General features: G+C 46.3%; 1 protein-coding gene across 1 annotated transcript in view; it reads right to left on the bottom strand.

Moving 5' to 3' along the window:
* The window catches only part of FLNB (filamin B), a 132,646-nt gene that overhangs the window by 12,182 nt on the left and 96,391 nt on the right, over positions 1–24,073 (bottom strand). The window contains exons 26-41 of the mRNA XM_063113504.1: positions 22,845–22,968; positions 21,562–21,718; positions 20,346–20,535; positions 18,286–18,533; positions 15,566–15,637; positions 14,751–14,853; positions 13,890–14,030; positions 11,566–11,694; positions 10,661–10,834; positions 9,665–9,823; positions 9,151–9,354; positions 7,866–8,018; positions 7,640–7,762; positions 4,291–4,557; positions 3,522–3,659; positions 2,490–2,605 (exon numbers count right to left, since the gene is read on the bottom strand). Of these exons, the coding sequence (XP_062969574.1) occupies positions 2,490–2,605; positions 3,522–3,659; positions 4,291–4,557; positions 7,640–7,762; positions 7,866–8,018; positions 9,151–9,354; positions 9,665–9,823; positions 10,661–10,834; positions 11,566–11,694; positions 13,890–14,030; positions 14,751–14,853; positions 15,566–15,637; positions 18,286–18,533; positions 20,346–20,535; positions 21,562–21,718; positions 22,845–22,968 (2,498 nt within the window). The remainder of the gene's footprint in view (positions 1–2,489; positions 2,606–3,521; positions 3,660–4,290; positions 4,558–7,639; positions 7,763–7,865; positions 8,019–9,150; positions 9,355–9,664; positions 9,824–10,660; positions 10,835–11,565; positions 11,695–13,889; positions 14,031–14,750; positions 14,854–15,565; positions 15,638–18,285; positions 18,534–20,345; positions 20,536–21,561; positions 21,719–22,844; positions 22,969–24,073) is intronic.

Below are 24,073 nucleotides of genomic sequence, written 5' to 3'. Positions count from 1 at the left end.
CTAAGTTGTTAAACCTCTTTGAGTCTCAGTTTCTTCATCTGTAAAATGGGAAGAATAACTGAACCTGTCTCAGAGAGCTGCTGAGAATCAAGTGAAGTTATATATGTAAAGCACTCAGTACAGGCCCTGGCCTATCCACAGAAAGGCTCAAAATTGTCAGTTTACTTTTAAATATTAATACACATTTACAAGTTGTCTGTTCCCACCTCCGCTACAAAAAAAGCAACAGGGACAAGTGTAGCTTTTGCTCTTCCCTGGATCAGTTTCACTCCCCATGTTTTGTCTTAGAAACTTCATCCCCTTCTGGGAGGAGGGGATTAGAAGCTCAGATGCTTAGGAATAATGCTTAGGAGCAGCAACATGTTAGATATTTTAAGATTGGCCAATCCCAAATAGACAAATTTTAAAAGTCAGCAGTTTTGATTTAAAAGTGGTTGGACAGCTACTTCTCAGACGATAAATGAAGCAGCAGGGCTCACACTCTATGTCAGGCAAATCCCCTGGAGATCTTGTTAAAATGCAGGTTCTTATCCAATGGGTCTAGGATGGGACCTGGGATTTTACATTTCTAGTAAGTTCCCAGGTGATGCCAAGGGTGCTGGTCTAAGGACCACATACTAGTAGCAAGGCCCTAAAGCTGTGTTGCCTAATTCAGAAGTGGCTATATATATTCTTACACTTAAAGCACTTACAATTAAATAAAATTAAAAATTCAGCTCCTGAGTTACTCTAGCTACATTTCAAGGGCTCAGTAGCCACATGTGGCTAGTGGCTACCATACTGTACAGTGGAGATGTGGGAATTTCCACCATTGTAGAACGTTCCATTGGACTGTGCTGCCCTAGAGGTTACAGACTGGGAAGGGAACACAGAACACAAAATTAAGAAGTCTTTGATCACCAAATCACCAACCCCCGTCCCACACCCTCCCCCATAAAGAGCTAGCTGACTCCAATTTTCTAAAAAGTCTCAAAAGCAAGACAAAACAATACATGCCTCTTTCCTAACCAGCACCAGATGTTGCTGTACAGGCCTCCACTAAGTCTCTGATAAATAATTTACATATCACTTGGCATCAAATGACCCAGGAAGAGCAGGAACAATGCTGACAAACACGTCCCTCCTGCTGTAGCAGCTGCTTACAGAAGCCTGATATAGAGCCTGCTGCACACTCACTGAAATATTTATGACTGAACTGTGATGAGAGGACTCTACAGAGAAGCTTTCTGGAGAGGATTTCTCCAAACCAGCTCCTTTTGGACAGAATCATTTACGTTACCTGAATCCGCTTGCTGCTAAATCCTCAAGAGGGAGATAAACACCTCGGAAGATCCGAAAGAAATCTTCGAGATGCATGAAGGCAGCATTTGCCCTCACAAATGCTGGGTTTATCTCCCTCCACAGGTTTTAGTTAAATCGACCACAAAAGCAACTTCTGTTAAGAAGTCTTTAAATGAAACACAAGAAAAACATCTACACCACGGTGACCAGTTAGTACCCTTGGTACTCTCCAGATGAGGCCTCTTCAATTTGTGGGCTGTGATTCTGGTTTGGGTTCTGTCTGGGTCTTTAGACGAAAGACTAATGTTTGCAACAATTTAGTAGTATCCCAATTCCCCTCAGAGTGAGGTTAGAATCTCAAATATAAACCAAGTGTATGGAACTAGATTCAATGTCATCACCAGTCTGAGAGACTGAATTTCAATAAACCTAGTATTTTCAAGAACTGGGGCAGCTGACAGCCATTTAGAAACCCCCTTAACTAGAAATCATATTTTAGGTGTTATTCCATACCTTAATCACTAATGTTGGTTCAGACACCTAATTATTTTTCAGTGTCCTGAGCAAAGGCCCAGAGGCATCTTCAGTGGATCTTAGCTTGGCTGAAGGTGCTGATGTAGCCTTGAATTAAGTGACCTTTTTAAAAAGGGTGAAAAGTTACACCTCCAGGTATCCCAGTAGGTTGGGCTATGCAACCACTGGCCACAATGTCAAGGTGGGGATATTAAGGAGGCTGCAGTTAAAAGCACAGTTCTGGAACCACAGAGACCTCATTCTGCCCCATACTAACATGGATAAAGTTCTTAACATAGTTCCCTGCACACTACTATAAATACATTGCACTTGACTTTCTGAGGAAAAGGCAGGCGACAACAGCAGGCTAAACATCACTGGACAGTTAGTTTTGTTTGAAAGCCCTCCTTATCCCTTAACCAATTATTAACAGGCTTCCTTGGTTCCTCTTAAATAAATACTTAAAAACAAACTTGTCCCCAAACGTTGAGGTGTGTTGTTGACTGTGGCTCTGTTTTTGCTTGCTCCAACTGTCTTCTGCCCTAAGTGTGTGGTGAGTTGGCTCTGCCATGGGAAAGCTCCCCTATGTGAACAGGGCCCTTGGCACCCAAGGGGGGATTGAAGCGGCCTCAGGAGTCCAGGGGTCTTGCTGGTCGGCCTGTGGCCAAGGAGATGGATGCTTCCTTGCGCCTCACCTGAAGGCTCATAACAGTGAGGCGGCGGGCGTCGTCGGAGGGCGCGATGACCGGCACCAGGTAGGGACTTTCGGGGATGTGCTCATCATTGAACTTGATAGACACCTCGTAGTTACCTGTTGGGACAGGAAAGTCCCATCATTTCAGAGATTCTGGAAAGGTGGTTCTAGAGTGGCCTCTTGCTTCTTCGATGGCCACGGCTGACTGGTGGGCCACCTGCTGAGACCAGGAATTCTTAACCTGGGTCCACAGGGTCCCCAAAGTGTCTGTGTATTCAGGAGATGCATGGACTTGAATGGGAAATAATTACATCTTTATTTTCACTAACCTCTAACTCAAATTTAGCATTTCCTTTCTTTAGAAATGTTGACAAGAAATCATAGCATATTAGAAGTACCTGCAGCACCAAAAAAAAAAAAACCAAAAACCCACAAATATTTTTATATCATCTTGAAGTTTTACAGATATCTTAACATGTCATTTATACTCACCACTACTTTGAAATTAAGGTAGTTAATATACTGTCACCAAATCTTATGATTTAAAATATTAATGAATATATGCACACATTGCTATGTTGTATATTCTTGCAAGATTCTGATAACTACATTTTAATATAATTAATTTCCCTTAGAATCTGATGTATTTTATTTTATGTGTTTCAAAACATTATCCTAAGAATGATCCCCATAGGCTTTACCAGATGCCACAAGGGGCCATGGCACACAAAAGGTTAAGAACCCCTGCTCTAGGAAACTAAGATGCTGAAGCCACTTTTGTTGGGCAGCCACACCAGCCACAGGCCATGGGTGGGCAGAGAGAGAGGACAACACAGAAAGACAAGAGACAACAAGAATTCCTGGCCATTGGAGGCTTGGCTGTATTTCCTGCAACTGGATTTCTAGGAGGCTCTCCCATGGGCCCATACACTTAAATGCCTCATTTACTTGAGCTAGTTTTGGGGTTTCTGTTCCTTGCACGTAACCATCCACAAACAAGGAAAATGTCCTCAGTGGACCCTTGAGTACATACCAGGCTCTTGGGCAATGTAAGACACACCACACGACCCATTTTTATGGTCATCGAAAGTAATCTCAGCCTTACTGGGGCCCTCGACAGCGATGGAGAGGCCCCCAGCACCTGCCTCCCGGGTCCAGATGCTGAACTCCGCTGAGAGCAAAGAAACACTTGGTTAGTGACAAGCCCAGCAGAGCCCCAGCCCTTCTTCAAGAAGCTCAAACCTGCAGTGCTAGGTTTAGTTTGTTGCCAGCCCTTTCCTCCTTCTCTGACCCCAAGCAGAACCCAGGCGAGGCCACAGCTAAGGTTTCCTAAGCACCATCAGTGATTACTAAGTTCATGGGAACTCTGATGTCTTTCGAATAAACCAACCCAGAAAAAGTTGAGACTGTTCAGTTTTTCCCTTCAAATCATCCCACCAGCAGCCACCATGGAAAGGGACCCTTCAAATTAGTTTTGTAGCATTCTAGTGCGTTCCACAGAACATTAGCCCTGCAAGATGCTCCGGATACAGCTTCACTACTCTGCCCGCCTTGCAGAGACTCAGATGCACACTAGGAGGGTACAGCCTCCAAGAAGTCCCTCAGTAACAAATCTCTTCAGCTTTGGGCAAACGAGCAATTCTCAGACTTATTTGGCCACAGAAACCCTGTCTTAAAGAACGCCCCTTAATACCACCCATAAGAAGTCTCTCTTTAGAACAGGGCAAAGAGGTGCGGGAAGCTCACATCACCCAGCTCAACTCTTACTCTTCTCAAGTAAAAACCCTGCCCGGAACACTCACCTGGGACTCCTGCTTCTCCCCTCTCAAGGCCAGGGCCTCCTGCCCGGACCTTGTGGGCGCCCCCTTCGCCCAGTGGCCCCACAGTGAACTGGAAGGGGCTGCCAGTTACATGCTGCCCGCGGTACTTGACGCTGACCGTGTGGACACCCATCTCCTGGGGCACAAATCGAACGCAATGTGAGTTCTTCCCCATGGGCACAATCTCTGCCTCGGTCACATGGCCAGAGGGGCTGGTGACATGGGCCGACATGTCACTGCTGTTGATTTCTAAAAGGAGCAAGGAGGTTGGAAGAAAGAGAGCAGGATTAGGGCAAGGCCCGGACAGGACAGGACACACAGGGCAAACAGCAGAGGGCAAGGCGGGTACAGCCCGGAGATCATGGGGTGCTCAGGCTTCCTCCCCTGCAGGCGGGATGCCTGCCCTCCTGTGGCCAGCATGGAGGGAGCAGGGCCCTTCAGGCCACCTGGTGCAGAGCATTCTAGGGGCACTGATGCTTCTTGCCCCACTGAGTACTTTCACAGCCTTTCTGGCTGGAGCTAAGTTAATTCCACATGGTGGCTTCGAACCAGAGCCGGAGCCAACTGTCACAGCATGTAAATAAAAGTTATAGTAGCTCAGGTGTTTCTAGGCTAAAGGTGACATGGCCATCTGTCATGCTTAGATGGGCTCTTTTCCATAGTAGGTAAGGGTAGAAAACACAAGAGCCATCATCCCTTACTGTCAAAAAGCTTTGGCATTTCTTTTAGGCAGCAAGACAAAAGAAAAGGCATTTAGAGAAAAAGGTGAACACATGTCAGTCCCAATGGCAAACGGGGAATCACGCATGAGCAAAGCTTTAAGCGAACAGAAGGCCAAGGCCACGCTTTCAGAAAAGTGACATCCTGGGTCACCAACACTGTCTACTCCACATGAGCTGCTCGTGTCATGTTACGACTGTGCCTGCGCTGACATGGTGGAGACAGGTGGCTGCATGCGGGGAACCGAGCACTGCCATCACCTAGTACCCGTATGAAACTGCACCCTCCAGCCCTACGGGAATCGGATTGAGCAGTTCATGACTTGAGCCCTGAGAACAGAAAAAGGAAGGGAGGTTGAGGAGGGAGTCACCCCAATGTTATGGGCTGAATATTTGTTCTTTCCAAAATTCATATGCTGAACCCCTACCCTCAATGCAATGGTTATTAGGGGGTATGGCTTTTGGGAGGCAATTAGGATTAGATGAGGTCACGAAACTGGAGCCCTCATGATGTGATCAGTGCCCTTATAGGAGTCCTGAGAGAGCTTGCTCTCTGCTCTCCACCATGTGAGGACACAAGAAGAAGGTGGCCATCTACAACCCAGAAGAGGGCCCTCACCAGAACCTGACCATGCTGGCACCTGACCTCAGACTTGCAGCCTCCACAACTGTGAGAAATAAAGTTCTGTTGGTTGCCACCAGTTTTTGTTATTTTATGATAACAGCCCAAACTGCCCAAGCCACCCCACATGGCCTGGGTCCTGGTGAGCCGTCTCCCATTCTGACCAATGAGGCAGGAAGGTGAGTCTTACCCCAAAGTCATCTGTCATCAAGTAACTGAAACAAATAACAAAGCCATTAAGAGCCAAGAGACCCAGGAGAAAGGGTACATGTCCACACTACACAAAGATATTCGCTAATTCCTCAAGAAAGAGATGAGCAGAGAGAACGGAACAGGTAATTTGAAAAACGAGAAATGTAAAGCAAATGAAAACACAGTCCACGTCATTAGTCATCCAAGAAATGAAACTGAAAATGGACACTGCACTGTTCCATCAGATTGGCCAAGTGAGAACAAAGACAGCGCCCAGCACTGGAAGGGCATATGGAGAAATGGGCACCAATACGTTTTCTGGAGGGCGGCCTGCCAAGGCGCAGCAGCCTCTGAACTGCAACAGCCCAGCAATCCCACTCCTGGCACCCGTCCTACTTCTGACAGCCTGAGCACACGACAGCAAACGTCAGAGTGGCACTGATGGCAGGCGCTGAGGCATGGAAATGCACATATGTGAAATGAGACCACCCAACAAAGGAGAGTGCGTCTAGACATGAACGGATATCTCACGGAGTCATTAAAAGATGAGGTGGACGTGTATTTTCTGAGGTGGAACAATGCCCATGATAGTGAGAGAGGAACACACCAGTGTGATCAGCAACTGAGCCCACATGCCTACAGGAGGGAGGCAGCCAGGGCCCGGCTGTGTGCCTCAGATGTGAGCCACAGTCTTGGCAACGCTCCATTGGGCACAGGAACTGCTCATGATCATGAACGATCAACACAGCTCTTTTTAAGTGATCTGGTCTCAACCCTAGAGGCTTTTCCTGCATTCACAAGTGACACAGCAATGATGTGTTTACACAAGAAAAACCCAGCAACTATAGCTAAGAAGCAGAGTAAACAGAAATGTGACATATTGGGAAAGACAGGAGACTCGGTGTAGGAAAACAGCCCCTCTCCAGGAGATCACACGTGAGCTTCATCTGAAGACTATTCAGATTTTCCTTCTCACTGAGTTTGTGCAACTAAACAGCATCTTCCAGCTTCTGGGCAGAGGAGCCTCAGATTTTCACTTACGCAGTTAATTCTCCTTGCGAGGATTCTTTTATAGAAAGAATCTGGGCCACATTGCACACAGACTGCGTGGCCTATTTGCTGGCTAATTTGGCCCCATGAAGAACAACTCACTGCCGAGGGCTACATATGACACACTCAGTTTTGCCACACAGCCCTCGTTCTAATTTTAGGAATGAAAGAGATAAATGGACACATTAGAAGAATGTCACTGGGGGCCGGCCCCGTGGCTCACTCGGGAGCGCCGAGGCTGTGGGTTTGGATCCTATATAGGGATGGCCGGTGCGCTCACTGGCTGAGCGCGGTGCGGGCGACACCAAGCCAAGGGTTACGATCCTGTTACCGGTCACAAAAAAAAAAAAAAAAAGAAATGTCACTGGGATGCCACCTCTCAAATACTTCCAGATAACTGGCATCAGCAGGGCCAGTTCTCTCACTGACATTATTCTATTCGATAAAAAATCTAAAAATCTAAAAGCATGTCTATGTTCTATGTTTCCCCCCATGCAACACAATAAAGCCTTTTCATTTGAAATTTTAAAAAGGTGGGAGGTGAACAGATTCATTTTGCTTGGATGGGTCTTTGTGAAAAGAAATATAAAAGAAAATAACAAAATTAAATAAAAAGGTCATCACAACTGACGTGGATAGTATGTTCTGGGCCCTGCATGGACTTGGTTCCCAAAGGTGCCCATTGCCCTGCTGCTGCCCCAAGGGCCAGTGCCCAGACTACCCTGCCCTACCAGCCCCCTGTACCCACCTGGGATTTTCAGGTTCAGGTCACAGATGCTCCCAACAGTGGCCACGGACGGGGCCCGACTGGTACGAGTGATGCTCTCCTTTACTCTTCCCTCCCCACTGATCTTCACAGTAAACGGGCTCCCTGGAAGAACCAAGAAGACCGTGTGAGCAGCCCAGAGGCCGCAGCACAGGATTTATGAAAAACACAAGCATCGCACAGGGAGGGCAGAAGGCAACACACATACCAGGCACGTGCTCATCAGCAAATTTGGTAGAGACAATGTAAACCCCAGGCACGGTGGGGAAGTAGGAGACTTTGCAGGTGCCATCTTCCAGGTCCTCTGTCTGGATGTCCACTTTGCTGGGGCCTTCCACCGCCAAGGAAATGCCACCATACCCTACAACACAGCAGCCCCGGGCTGTTCTGACAGCAATTCCTCACTGGGAAAGGAGAGCTCAATGAATGCAGAAAGGACATCTGACCCTCGAAATTCAAACTATTTTGAGGCAGCAGAAAGAAAGTAATGGCCCCTGTATGGAGAGCCCAGGGCAGAAGAGCAGATTAGAAACTCTGAGAAGTCCTACAATGAAATAACCTGCTGAATGTGACTTTGACCAGAGAACCCTTTCTTCAAGGATGTCTATTAATTGCCCGTGGAACATGTGTCCTGCACAACCAGGTGGGAAAAACACTCTACCCATGTGGCTCCAAGAATGACATGCACTGACTGCCACCAGGGTTTCTCTCCAGCCACAGACCTGAGAATCTGAGTTTTTCAACAGCCTCCAGCTGCCTCGAGTAGGGCAGCAGATCTGAAGGTTTAACAACACAAGGAATCAACAAGGAGCATATGCCCATCAGTACCAGAAATTCTCCAGCCCTCTCTCAAGGGATGGTGACTCTCTAGAATCCACCCACAAAGTCATCACACAAGAACGCAAAGATGGAGACACTGGGATGTGGCGTAGCTTGTGAGAGGCCCACCTAACTCAAACCATCTCAAAGAGGGAACATGAAGAGAGCGTCATTTCCATAAAATCTCTGCTCAGTGGAGCACCACCTTGGCCGTCTGGCCTTACATTCTTTGCTTGGCATGAGTCTGGGAGACCCTAGGAAGCTGAGAACAATGATGGAAATATAGATAATAAAATAGCGGGACTGACTGGTTAGTTCAGATGGTTAGAGCATGGGGTTGATAACACCAAGGCCAAGGGTTCAGATCCCCATACCAGCACCAGCTACCCAAAACAAAAACAGGGGTCCGTGAGTTGTGGCAGCTCAGGGTTCAAATGCCAGGAGCATATGGGGCTATAACCCCTGTGAGGGTCAGTTTCTTCACCTATAAAACCAAGATAATACCTACTTCACCAAAGGTTATGAGTCATGAATGATAATGCAGGAAGGAGGACAACTGCTTGAAGGATGCTTAGAAAGGAAAGGGAGTTGGTAGAATGGAAAGACAAAGCGGCCTGAGCAAGAAGGCAGTTCCCACAAGCTCTGGGCCATTCCCCTTGGACCACCCCACAGACCTGCATCCCTCGTGTCCACGATGAACTCAGACATCTCGAAAGTCCGGCCTTCTGACAGGCCACGGCCATAGACTTTGGCTCGGCGGGCGTCACCGATCTCAGACTGGACCACCATGATGGACACAGGGCTGTTGGCCACGTGGTTGCCGTTCTTCTTGATGCTGACCAGGTGTTCGCCCACCTCCCGGGGGATGAAGGAGATGCCTGCAGAACACAGATTGAGGTTTGTAAGGGGAAGGGGGAAGCAGATGGAGGAGAGGAAGCAGGACAGAGCTACACTCTCAAGAATGAATGGAAATATGACTTCTTTCCTGACTTTCTAACAATCTGGAGTGTCCAAGGGTGTCAACATTACAACGCAGGGATGTACCTGGACTTCAATCATACATGTGACCCAGCAGTTTTATCACATCACACTTCAATGCACTACCAATTTCCCAAGAAAGGACTGAGGGAGACCTTGCCTCCCTCCCAAGATTTCCCAGATGTGGCCAAGAAGGCAGCCTGGGCTTACCAATATGGTTGTTGGGTAGCCTCTTCAGGAGACAGGGTTCGTCACGGCCAGACGGGGCCTTAATGCTGGCCGTCAGGGTGCTGAGGTCAGTCTCGCTGATATCCAGCAGGAAGTCGGCGGCTGAGCCCAGCTTCACCTGGGAGCACCGCCTGCTGTCGTCTGGGAAACAGCCCCCAACACACCCATTACATGTGGTCACCCCGACCCTCCAGAGCCCTCCCTCCTCATGCTGTTTACAGAGAAACAGGCAAGAATTAATTACCCAAAGTTAAGTGGAAAAGCATGACCCAGACACTAAGCAGACCTAACCAACAAAGAATGATTGGGACTTATGCCTGGTTAAAGGGAACACTAGGAGCTTGCAGGAACTGGGGACTGGAGTCCTCATGGACCACTTTTTAAAGGACTCTTTGGCAGTGGAAGGCATCTCCCACCTGCCTGCCACGCCCTTGGGCATTTCTCAGGTAAACACTGACTACATTCCATGCACTGCTGCAGATTAGAAACTCTGAGAAGTCCTACAATGAATGCTTCACAGAAAGGCCTAAGCACCTTGTTTCATGTGTCTTCCTTATAACCCACTGAGAACATTACCCAAACACAGCAGGTAGAACAGAGGTCAGGAGCATAGTCTTTGGAATGGGATAACCTGCATCTGAATCCCAGAATACCAACATGTGAACTTGGCTAAGCCACTACCTTGCCAAGCCTCAGTTTTCCCATCTGTATAATGGAGAGCAGAAAATCTATCTAGTAGTGACGCTGAAGGCCATCTTTGAGCACATGTACTCATGTCATAAGAGCTATTTTTTCCCCTGGACTTTTAGCTAGGCGAGGAATTTAGCCGGCTCAAAGTTGGACTTGCACCCCCAGTTCCTCCTTAAGGAGTCTCCACGAAACCTAAACTCAAACAGATGCCTAGTCTGATGCGGGGAGAGACTGTTGGGGGCAGACATACCATCGAGAAGGAAGCCCCAGCAAGACAAGAAACCCTACCTGTGATCTTGGCTGTGAAGGGGCTCCCAGGGATGTGCTTGTCATTGTACTTGACCAGAATGCTATAGTCGCCTGGCAGGGTGGGCAGGTAGGTCACTGTGCACGTCCCATCTTTGTTGTCAATGCAGCTGATTTCTGCTTTTGAGGGCCCCTCAATAGCCAAGTCCAGACCACCTGTATGTGGCAGCAGGGAGGGAGGGTGGTTAGGGGGAATGAGTGTCCTTGTTTCAACAGTGTTAACAACTCATCTTGATACCAGGGACAGAGACTGACACACTCCATGGGAGTCATGGGCATATGTCAGAACAAAACATGGTGAAACTGCCCACTGGGGTGAAGGCACCCCATCATCTTAATTCTATACCATAAATAACCCTGAAGTTCCATCTGCTCTTCAGGATGCATAAGACAAGGAACGGATGAAGCCCTGCACATCAATCACTCATATACTTTGGGGGCCAGACATGGACTGTCACTGCTGGTCAGGTGCTGGATGCCATCATGGACATCCCATTAGAACCACAGATTTAGGATTCTGCATTAATACAGTGGGCATGGGCACAGAGCTCTATCTAGAATAGGCCACTAAATAAGTCATATGGTTTTGTGGATACATGCGTATAAAGAACAGAAACAAAAACATCACCAATCAAAATACAGGCAAGCCACATAAAATATTTGATAGCATGAATATGATTTCAATTAGAACACAAAGGACTTCAAAAGTTTCTGTTTGGAGGAGAGGATAGGGCAGCTGTATAGAAGAGACAGACTTGAGAGAAAAGATACTTATATGAGAGAAAAATACTACCATTCAATAGTCTTATTTTTAAAAGCCGCCTTTGGAACTGTCAGCTCTCCAAGGGGAAGGCTGGAAGCGTCTGAGCATATTGACTAAACAGTACCTTCTCCTGCATCCTCCGTGACAATGGTGAAGGTGGCAGTTTTGTTGGCCACTCCATACACCAGGCCTGGACCATAGGCAGAAACGCTCCCACTGTTGGGGTAGTTCACATAGAACTGGAGTGGGCTCTCTGGATTTGCAAAGAACACAAACAAAATTGTGAATGAATACCACAGACAATCAGTATCTTAACGTTCACCTTTCAGCAGGTAGGTCTGGTGCTGCCTAAGCAGAGGCAGGAGACAAAAGGAAATTCTGGTGAACTTCACCATCCTAGGACACCTACGGGGTCTAGCCAGTATTATTCCTTCAATCATGACGTAAGGAAAGCAATCGCTGAGGTGCTCCAGACTAGGGAGGGGGCTAAACCAGGGAATTCCAACTCAATCTGACAAATAAGGAAGAAATATATATACCGTGTGGAGAACTGACCCATTACTAGAGGGAATAGAACTAGAAAGGTCTTTTTGGAAGATCATTTGCCCATGGAGTCGAGCCCTAGGAATAGACCTCACCAGGGTCCTCCCTGCCCAGCCCCGCTCCCAGACCTCTGCAAGCACTTTCCTTTCCACAGTGTTCAGATGCATATCAGGAAAAGACCCCTGTATCCAACAATAGGGCGATGATTAAATAAACATTGGTCTAATCATGGGCCATTAAAAGAATGAGGGAGATCTATGTGTACTAACTTGAGAGATTATCCACAATAAGTTGCATTAAAAAGAGAAAAAGCAAGTTGCTATATAATATTAATACTATTATGTCATTCCTTTGAAAACAAAACAGAGTAAGATTGTACGCACACTGGTAGGTTCAGAGAGAAACATCTGAAAAGATGCACACTCACACCAGCAGTGAAAGTGGGAGGCAGATGTGAGAAAGACATTTTTCACTCTGTCTACATCTATGTCTTTAGAATATTTAAATAGAAGTAGATAATATATTTTTGCTTTAAACAAATATTATGTACATATACACACATAAACTAAAGCAAATGACCAACTCAGGGAAATACTTGCAACTTCTATCACAAAGGGCTAACTAATCTCTCTAATATTTAAATTGCTCTTAGAAACTGATATGACAAAGGCCAGTAACCAAACAGAAAAATGGGCCAAGGATACAAATGTTCAGTTCACAGAAAGAGAAACACAAGTGGCACTTAAACATGCAGAAAGTTGCTCAATCTCATTCACAAGAGAAACACAAATAAAGCAACACTGAGATACTGTGTTTTCCAACTATCAGATTGGCAAAAATCCAAAAACTTGATAGCATATTCCATGGCAAATCTGTATAAAAGCAGGTGCTCTTCTCCACTGCTGGTGGTGTGTGAACTGAACAGCCCCAATTAACAGCAATTAGGCAAGATCTATCAAAATCCCAGATGCCTACTCCTAGGCCCCAACAATTCACTTCTGGGCACTAAATCCACAGATGGATCCTGGTGAGTGTGAGGTGTTGGATGTAAAAGGCTATTCACTGCAGCAAGACTGGTGACAGCAAAAGGTGGGAAAAACCAAAATGTCCTGCAACAGAGAACTAGTCAAATAAGTAATGGTTCATCCACATGGGAGGAGGCTGTGAAGACACCCCCTTATCCAGACCTGCAGAGCTCTCCTGGATAGACCATTAGATGTAAAGACCAGGGACAGACTGAAGTGTCAAGTATGCTACCATTTATGTGAAACAGGGGGAGGGATTAAAAATCTGTATTCTCATTTACATGTAGAGCCTTAAACATATTCTGAAATCAAACATAAAAAATTAATAGTCAGGTTCAAAAGGGAGGGCAGATGGAGGACGTGAGGGAAGGAAACCTTTCTCCATATTTTTATTTTTAAACCATGTGAATATGTCACCTACTCAAATATCAAATTAAAAATAAAGAAATATTTAAAACATTACAAAAAGGAAAAAAGAGTCAGACTAACGCTGTGCTGGCCATGAGACTTGAGCTGGCTTTCCTTGTCAAGGCCTACTTGTCCTCCTTCTCACCACCTCTACTCCTGCACCCTGAACCCCACACTACACAGGGCTCTGCAGGCCAGGCTGGAAAGTCCCTCACTGCTCACATTTTTCTCCCAGCTTGACCTTGCCACACTCAGCAAAGTGACAAAGACAAACAACCAGGCCCCACAGGTCTGCACTGTGACCTGGGCCACTGAGCTGCTTCACCCCTTCTGGAAATTGGCTGGATCTGCCCCAGACCATTTCCTGCACAGCAGGCAGCTGATGGAACGTCTGCAAGCCTCCCAGATTCTCAGGCCCCTGAACTGTGCAGTCCAATGGGGTTTGCTAGCCCAGCTGCTGAGCCGGACTTACCAGGGATGTGGCTGCCCATGTATTTGATGTGCATCTCATGGAGCCCGACCTCAGTGGGTGCATATCTGACCGTGACCGTGCCATCCTTGTTGTCTACAATCTCAGGCGTGGCCGTCTTCCCAGAAGGCATGTGAACTTCTCCTGTGGAGCACAGGGAAACAGGGCATGAGCCCACCAGCAGCTTCCCTGAGAAGCTGAGCACAAGGCACAGACAGTTTCAAAGTACAGGTTTGTGGACCCAAGAACACTCATTGCTGCCTACAACATCCAAGTCTCACAAATGGAAAATAGAGACCCATTTGCTTTCTTTTTTGTTTCCCTTTGGCTTCCATGAAATGGAGCAAGCAAGTCATTAGTAAAGGGTTTTCTGCAATCAATTGAAAGCTCAAACAGGACTTGAGAAGACCAGGAAACCAGCAGGGTTAGTAGAGCATCAACTCAAAGAGAAGCAGGCATTAAAAGGAGGCTGGGGAGAGACAGAAAGTAACTCTTGTACTGAGATCTCAGTGCCAAGGTAATATTTGGAAAAGTGGGAGAATAAGAGAAAGCAGGAAAAAGGGGGCAAACAGGAACCTGACAGCTGAAAGGTATCTAAACACAGCAACTCTTAATCTAGAGAGAATCACAGGCATTCTCAAGAGACTAATGCGGGTTGTAAATGAACCACCTCATCAGAGAAACACACACACATATACACACAGAACATTCTGTAATCTCAGGGGCTCATGGACCAACCCCAAGAGCAAGAACCAGAGATGCAGGAGCCCAGGTCTAGGGGGCTGTGGAACCACCTCCCCAGCACCGTTCTGGACTGCAAATGCGAGGAGTGAGAATGACAAGGCTTTTGAGACAAGTGCTTACCGGTGATTTCTCCCTTCCTGACTGCAAACGGAATGACCAGGTCGAAAGGCTTAAACCCCAGGCCGTTCATGTCACTCACTGGGACATAGGCCTCTTCGGTCACCTAAAAACAGGAAGCAGTGGTCACTGGGTGAAGCAGACAACAGTATGGGCTAGCGAAGCTACAGGGGCAGAGCCACTGGGAATTCTGCAAGCCAGTGAGGCCGGAATTTGGGGATGCGGCTGCCTGTGCACTATGGGCTTTGTCTAACTAGCCCTGGGCCCAGAGCAAAACCTGAAGGACTGGAGAAGTCTCACCGACCAATTGCTAGAAATCACTCGGCAGTCTGTTTGTAAAATTCCCAGCAGCACCCACAGGAAAGTGGAAAAGTGAGAGACAGCAATGTCTGTGAGTCCCAAGAGGCTCCACCTGGAAGGATTTAGTTGCTTGTGGCCTGGAAAAGAAGGTGCATTTTAAGTGGCAGAGAGTAGCAGCAGGTGGCTTTTCCCTGAACAGAAACCAAATGTGCAAGTGGCGGCTTTGAGAGTCAGCAGGAGGACTGCAGACAGCTGTCCATCTTTCTCTTTAAACACGGAGACACACTGCACTGAGCATGATCACAGACACGATGGCTGACGATTCATGGAGCACGGATGGTGACGCAAAGATGGGTCTTATTACAGAAAAAGCAGGGATCATTGTGATGGAATGATCAGTGGGGGACACGCCAGGACACCCACAGGGCTTAAGCAATCCCCAGAAGCAGGCGGCAGCTTTTCTGAAATGAAGGTTGAGTAAACACAGAAACACAAAAAGAAAAAAAACAAAAGTGTACCCAAGGCCTGAATCCAGGGGGACATGCATTTACCGGTGCCTCCTCCACAGCCGTGACTTCCCCATCTGTGGCCTGGTTGGTGGCAAATGGAGATTAGTTGGGAATCACATTGGAGGGATATTGCTACTCAGTAGATGCTACAACCTGAGAGCTGCTTCCTCCCCCATCTGCTCCACCTCGTGCAACAGTGAGTCCCCTGCTCCAGTGCAAGGGTACTTTCTCACTACCCTTTTGGAGAGCAAGTTGTTATCCTCTCTTCAAATTTCAAGTGCACATGCCCTTTGAACCCACACCCCACTTCTAGCAAGCAGGCCTATACTGGCAGGAAACTCCATAGGTAAGTAATGTGTGCAAGGAGTTGTAGCCGTTTGTGGTCGTGAAAAACTGAAGCAATCTAATATCCATCTGTAAGGTTAAGTGGTCAAATAACTTATGGCAAGTCTGTCCAGTGGAACATTGATCAGCCATGGTGAACGAAGGTTAAGTCTGCTGAATTAATATGGAAGAGTACCCATGGCATAAAGAGGGAAGGAAGCAAGTTGCAAAGCAATATGTATGGTATGTTCCCATGCACAAAACTGAGGTGTCTGTTGTGTAAGTAGAGAAAAGCTGGCACAGATCATCTCTGCAGCATGGGATCAGGAATGAGGTCTCTTTCTACTTGATAAATATCTATAGTGGTTAATGTTTTAAAAGTTTTTATAAATTCAGTTTTAAAAAATCTTAGACTTTATGCTTCTGATCCAACTGACCTGATAAGGAGAGGACCCCTCTTAACACCCCTCTTCTGCCATGACAAAGAACAACAATCGGATGGCCCCCCTGCAGAGGAAGGCCTGGTGCTCATGTTAACTCCTTTTGTGTACTTTGGTAGCTGCAGAAAGGAGTTTTCACTTACAAAGGCAGCTCTATGAGCTGCTACATTTGGAACAGCCCTATCCTCTGCTTCTGGTGCCTGCTCAGATCAGGGCTAGACAGGGACACATCGGCTGGGAGGAAGACTTTTCAATGGCTAAGCTATGGCCTTTGACCCAGGACTTCTCAACAGTGATGGGCAGTTAAGCGGCTCTCCCACAACATCATGTGCCACATGTGTGCGACGTATTTAACTGAACCAGCCTGGGGGTCTCCTTGAGACATCTGCTATGAATGCAGTGCTGGGTGTCTATGTCCTTTCAGCCTCAAACCTATTGAGGGAGGCAGGGAATCTACCCAGTCGAAGCTAATGAACAGGAAGCCAGTCCATCTAGGTAAGTCTGGGTAAAACTTGGAACGGGAGAACAAAGACCCAAACCAGGTACTGTGGGTGGTCGTCCCTTGATGCCTTCAGCAGAGGTTGGGGCAGTGTGCATACACACAGCATCCTTGCTTTGTGTGTATTCAGGGCCTGGGGACATTTATTCCTAATGCACTTGGAGGCCTCCACATCAGGCCTCTGGTTCCCCTGCTAAAATGGTCCTCAATATTTTTACCCTCTCAGCCCTGTCTCTCATCCCCAGCTCATCACACCAGCAAGGCCATGACCTCTGCCCAGTGCTTGCCCTTCCATCCTGCCCAATTCTAATCAACCAGATAAAGCCCACTATGGGATAAAAACAGATTATTAAAACTATGACTGGGACTCTCCTGTGTAAACAAGGACATAAGCTTTCTAGCTGCAATTCTTTCTCCCCTAAAGGAGAAAAATACTCCCAAACAAACAAAGTCAAGTGACAAGTGTTTACATACAGAGACATAAAAGAGCCTCCAGAATTCTGGCACAATGTTTACAGATAAACAAATGTCTATAGAAAGGAAAAAAGCTACAACAGATTATAGACTGTTTGGAAGAAAGTCCTGGGGCTTCTGTCTGGAATGGAGTCTCATGCCCTCCTCCACCCCTGCATAGAGTGAAATAATTAGAAAGCGCTTTGTAAGCCCTGCGCAGGGCCAGGTCATAATGGCCTATGAACCTTGTGGTCAAGTGTGTCTACTGCCTGTGGCATCAAAGGACACCAGTGAGGGAGACGACACTTGGTGTCTGTCCAGACCACGCACGCAGTGCAACAATGCTTGGTTTTGAGGGTTAGACCAGGTAATGCTCCCAAGGTTTCTAAACCCCTTCCTGGTTGAAGAACCTTAGTAATTAGAGGAAGATCTAAAAGTTACTCAGAATTGAAAATTAAAGACACTTGTCATTTTCTAGTCCAGATGTTTGCATGATGGTTTTGTTTATTCCAGATGTTTCCAGCTTCTAAAAACAAGGTGTTTCACCCTCATATGTAAAGTCTGAATCTTTCCAAAACACAACTGGTGGTACTTTGAGTCCTGAGATATCAGAGTGGAGACTCCAGACAAAACAGCATCAGGAAGCTCCCTTCTACAGCAATTGAGATGGGGAGGTGGGAGGAGGAGGAATTAGCAAAATAAAAATTGCAATGTTTTACTTACTTGTTTGCAAAAGTGTGTCTTTCTGAACTGGGCTGAGGCCAGGATACTGCCTAAGTCCATTAGCATGATAGATACTTTAGTGGCCAAAAAGATTCCCTAAAACCCTTAGAGCCAAAGGGTCTCTGGGTTTCTAGAGATCACTCTAGGGCTCTACAAGGTCATGACTACTTAATAAAAAAGATTTTTTAAGGAGAAAAGCACGGAAAAGGATATCCTAGTCAGGGTTCAACAAGGCAGCTGTTATTGCTTCAGCTAATAACAACACGCTCTGGAGAAGGAATTCTCCTTACCATGACAGTGAAGGGGCTGTTGGGAATATCGACGCCACCAAAGCGCACGTAGATCACATAGGTGCCCGGCTTGGCAGCCGTGTAGAAAATGTCATAGGTGCCATCCTCGTTCTCGATGACATCGGCCTCAGCCTCAGTGCCGTCTGGGGTCAGAACTGTGCAGGTCACTTTCCCCTTCCCAGCAGTCTTGGCGTCAACCACAAAACCCACTTCCTCGCCAGTTTTCACAGTGGAGGCGATTCCAGGACCTGGAGCAAAGTTCAGGAGAAGAGAATGGAAGCATCAGCCATGGACACATGTCCTGGAGGACCAAGAACAAACCACACTCATTCGTGCTGTCTATATCTGTAACTGTTAGGCCTTTGACTGCCACCACCCAGTGGGACATCCCAAAGATCACTGGGGAAAGGTGCTGTCAAGGGAGTAGTGCATCAATTACTTATTAAATAAGGAGAATCTGTAAACTCTGAGTGTCAGCTGGAGGTTAGCCCTAGTTTGCCAGCATTCAAATGTATGGGGATGAAGGTAAACTTTCCTCAGCAAAGGTATAAGTGCCAGGTAAACATAAAGGTGAGCAAGACACAATCCCTGCTCTCAAGATGCTCACAGTCTAACAGGGCACCAAGAATGACAGTTCATCCATGGCAACGGTGAGGAGGGACTAAGTCACAGGAAAAAGAATCAATTGTTCTTCAGAGAAGTGTCCTGCAGCACATTTATTCAAAGGTTCTAAGAATTTACATCCAGGATTGCCACACTGACAGAGAGCTTCCTGAATAAAGGAAAAATGGCTAAATTCTGAATGATGGGTGCCCTTGGATAGGGGAGACTTACAACCTCCCCAAACAATAACCAGTCTCTCTCTCTCTCTGACTTGTGGCACCCCTTTACACAGGACCCACACAACATCCGGGAGTACAAAAAAGCATGAACTAAAAGCACATGAGCAAAAACAAGCAAAGTGCATAGGAGCAATGAAGAGTGATAACATGTTCAGACAGCGAGTAGGAGAAGACTGGAGCCAGTCCGGAGGAGGCCCTGACAGACCAGGAGGCGTGGCCCCCAGGCCAAGGAGAGAATGCTGCTTAGGATTCTGCCCAAGCTGGGAGAGGGAGTAGGGCCTGGAAAGCTAGCAGGAAGGCCCTTCCCACCATTAACATGCCCTCGGGTTAGCAAAGACAATCCAGTTATCACTGGCAACTCCATACACCTGGGAGGTGGTAGATAGGCCAGTGTTTCAAACTTTCTCAATTTTTGCTGTGGGTGAGCCAAAAAAGGCCAGGCCCAGCAATTTACAACCTTGACCTGAAAGCCAAAAGATTTTCTCTATTCAGAATAAGACCATATATGACAGAAATAGAACACATCCAGGGTGGACCTATGTTTAGTTTTCTTATTTAAAGAGAAGCAAATCAGTTTCATTTCAGAGACGGAAATTCATTTTTTAAAAATCTGCTTGAGCCCCAACATAGAGTCACAAAAGCTGCTCTTTGAAACTGAAAGGATTGTGAAAGGCCCATGATAGTCAACGAGTCATGTCTTACAAACTGAAGGAACTGTGATGTTCAAACATTCATGAAGAATTCCTGAGAGCCTTAGACATAAGTCCCAAATGCTGAGGAAAAACCAAGATCCTTTAATGTATTTCTCTAATGCTGACCTGAAATGCCCTTGAATGAATCTTGCATAATCAAACCACCTACTCATGAAAGGCAGAAACTTGCTGCTTTGCATGGGAGTCACCATCATAACTGATATCTCAACAAACATACCCACTTCAAAAATAATATAAAAGTTACCATATACCTGGCACCATGCTAAGCATGTTTTGTACCTGACCTCATCTAATCTTTGCAATAAACCCTGTGAAACAGTCTCTGACCCTTAGAAGAGCTTCTTGAATCTGAATGTTCTCCATAAAAGATCTTCAATCTATACCTGACTGAAGCTCAGAGAGGCTGAGCCTGGATCACACAGCTATTAAGTGGTAGAGAGTGACTAGAGCCCAGCTTTCTGATTCTAAACCCACACTCCTGCACTCGAAACTACCCCACACTCACCCGTAGCCAGGCACTTGCTGGCATCGCCCGTCTGCATGGCCCGGATGCGGTAAGGAGAAAATGGGATGTTGTCCCCCCCATAGGTGACCCCAATCATATAGCGTCCAGTCTTGTCAGGAATGTAGGTGACAGCATACGTGCCATCTTTATTGTCGTGGACAATGGCTCTTTTGGGTTTTCCCTCTTGGTCCTGTGGATCACAGAAAACACTACTTAGGATGTTGTTAAGATGTAGAACCTATTCACAGAAAACCTGGACATATTCTGGTCACTAATAAGTGCCTCCAGTGGGAGGAGACAGAATTGCTTAATACAATCTTGTGTTTTGTTTTGTTTTGGAGGAAGAGAGGATCACAGATCCCTTTAAGCCCATGATGGACATGGTCAAATTTTAGTAATTTTTTTGTCAAGTGAACAGATAGTGTTTTTGCTGCAAATCCACAGCCTTGTAGGGAGATAAGGGGCAGAGGCTCCTGCTCACACACTGCCACATCCACTCTCCTTCTCCTCTTAGTGACAGAACCCTAATTCTCAGCTCAGTGCACCAAGCCCAGAATATAAAATTCTGCTTCCTAGCATCCTTGCTAGTAGGTCCAGCCGTGTGATTGTGACTCATTTCTGGCAAATGAGATGGGAGTGGAAGTCTATGAGGGACGTTGACAGGGCTGCTTCAGAAAGATGACTGAGCTGGAAGGGCCCTTTTTCTTTCCGCTTCTGCCTTTCTTCCTCATTCTGACCTGCCATGTGGATCCAATGGCCAGAGCACTGGCAGCCTGACAGTCCATGAGGAGGCGTTAAGGACAGAAGCCACATGCTAGGACAGAGGGGTAGAGAGATGGAGCCTGCTTCCTTGGTAAGCCAAAGAGCACCTACGTGTTTAAGCCACTCTTATCTTGGGGTTTACTGTGATATGCTACAGAACTCAGTCCTAACTGATCCAATAAGTAATTTACAACATTTTAAAATAAAAATATAGGAATAGATGTAATAGCAAAGCACATGAGATTCACCAAAAAGTGGTACCTAAAGCTATATCCTCAAATCTCTCAGGTGAGCATGTTTGTTCTCCTGCATGATTACTGACTCTTTGATGGGAAAATCTAACAAACATATGCATCAGGTTAGAAATTGGTTATTAAAACCCTTGTTCTTATCCCTGGCCAGGAAATTAAGTCTTATTAATGAGGGTTGGGTCCAGAAAATAACTCAAAGTTACCGTTATCTGAACAGCAAGCAGGCCTTCCCCGGCATCTCTGGCGTCAATTGCAAACTCCACAGGCAGACTGGCAGGCACACCATAGGAACTGAGGCCTGGGCCACTGGCAGTCACTTTGCTGGCATCATAGGTGGGAAGGACCTTGACCTTAAAGGGACTTGACAGACACACACACACACACACACTTATCAGTAGGGATACATATCAACCCAGCCACATCTTACCTCTCCCACACAGAGAGACTGGGATTGAAAAGGGATTTCTACAGCAGTTAAGACAATGAGTTTAGTGAAAGTGCTTTAAATCCAGTAGAAATTTAGAACCGTGAGGTAGAAACCATCATACAACATCCCAGCTTTGCCCTAAAATGCATTCTACAGGATACAATCAGTTTGGGGAAAAAGGGCTCCCAAACATGTTTGGGAAACAGGGGGTTAAACACATTTAACCCACTTCTGTTAAGACAATGGGCACCAAAATGCAAAAAGAATACTGGAACATCAGTTATAATATTTTATCTCATCTTATTCAATATTCTGTATCTATGTTTATTCTTATAAATTTAGTATGCTTTACATGGTACATGATCTATTAATAAAGCAATATATAAATGTAATTTATAAATTATATATTTCCACATAACTAGAGCTATATGTATATCTCTACATAATAAATTGTGTATATTGCGTATGAGTGAAGCTTTTTAATCTTAAGGGGTACGATAAAAAACTTTGGAGGTTGTTCCAAGAGGTAAAGCGTTTATGCAACATATTTTGTATTAATGTGAACGACGAACAAGATTTCTATTTAATACCTCTCGGAATGCTGTTGTCAACCAAACCTTAAGTAAAGAAGTAAACACTTCTGTCCATCAGAAAACTACTTGCAGGGTCATCAAAAGGAAGCCTCTGGTAAACTAACAGTTCCTGTTTCTTCAAAAATTCCCAACTTCTTCATTTTGGCTCACCTTTAAATTAAAGATGGCTAAAAGGAACAGTGGAGGTGAGGCCAAGAGACCAAGAGCCACAAATATCAAGGCTAGTGTATGGTAACAAGTGTGTGGAGCAAGCAGGTTCTGGGTAATACTTGCTGATGGATGGATGGATGGATGGATGGATGGATGGATGGATAGATGGATGGATGGATGGATGGAAGGATGGATGGACGGAGGATGGATGGATGGATGGGTGAGTGAGTGGTCTGCCAGAGCAGTGCTTGCCAGTCCTGCAGGGGGTTGGGCTTGAGGCTAGTTTGGACCCATTTCTCAAGTGTCAGGAGCTTACCTGCGTGGGATCTCTTCATCAGCATATTTAACTGCTACCATGTAAGGTCCCTCCTGAGATGGGGTGTAGGTCACTGTGTGTGTGCCATCCCCATTGTCCACCACGTTCACTGGCTCCACCAGGCCTGAGGAAAGAGATGACAGGTCTGATGAACTGGCTGGCCTCCCCTTCACTCCACCCTTGGTTGAGTTTGAAAGTAAATCACATCCTTCCCCAAGAACTATTGGTTTCCACTGATGAGTAACATAAAGGCAAGCAGGCAATAATCATAGGTCTAAGAAATCACAGGATACCGAATTCATGGTTACAGAAATGACCCCAAGAGACACCTTTAGCTTTTTGTTGTCTAAAGTACACTGTCTGCCCTAGAGTATAATTAAGGAGACTGCCTGTGCTTGCTGTTGGAGGGCGTACTGCGAAGATGCGTGTTGCAGACGTGCTATATCCTTTCAAGCTGGTTAAGCACGCTTGGGATGTGGCAATTTTACTTTGCAGCTAAGAAAGTTCTAGCCAAAGAGTCTAGAACTCTGAATAGCAAAAATTAATCTATGGGCTAGCCAGTCAAGACTTGTGGCCACTGTGAAGCAAAGAACATTATGGCGCTAGCACACTGGGGAGCAGGTGCAGGGCAAGTGAGGGTGCCCATCTCATGAGGCGAAGGGAACCTCAGTGAGATGCCTGTGGGGATGGTTAGACATGTTAAAGCAAAATGAAGGCATGCATTGGGTTGATAGATTCCAGATCCCAGCTCTGAACATGAGAGTCAAGGATGGGTCAGCTGCTGGGGAGGCTAATCAAAGTGTGGCATGCTCATTAAGCAAAGCAGATGAGGCAGGTACAAGCCAATATTAAAGGGGAGACCAGCAAGAGAAATTCAGGTTACACAATTTAGAGCAGCCACCAATAGGAAACTTCTCCATAAAGAAGAAATGCAAACGTCTCCATAAAGTCACCCTTCGGGTCACCTTTAAAGAACTCTGAAATGGCTTTCAAGGGGCTATGCCATGACTGGCGATACATCTCATCAGCTAAATTAAAAGGCTATTACTTGACGGTCCTCCATAACAGAGGTAGCTATCTAAGTAATGCTTCTCTCTCTTCTGTGTGTGTGTGTCTCTCTCTCTCTGACTCTCTCTCTCTCTCTCTCTCTCACACAGACAGACACACACACACACAGGTCTTGAAGCTCAGTAACTTCTTAGAATCAGAGTCCAGCCCCATGATCTCAT

Source organism: Cynocephalus volans, chromosome 11, assembly GCF_027409185.1.
Source record: "Cynocephalus volans isolate mCynVol1 chromosome 11, mCynVol1.pri, whole genome shotgun sequence".
NCBI lineage: Eukaryota > Metazoa > Chordata > Mammalia > Dermoptera > Cynocephalidae > Cynocephalus > Cynocephalus volans.
The sequence above is the reverse complement of the archived record's forward strand: the minus strand, read 5'-3'. Positions and strand labels throughout refer to the sequence as shown.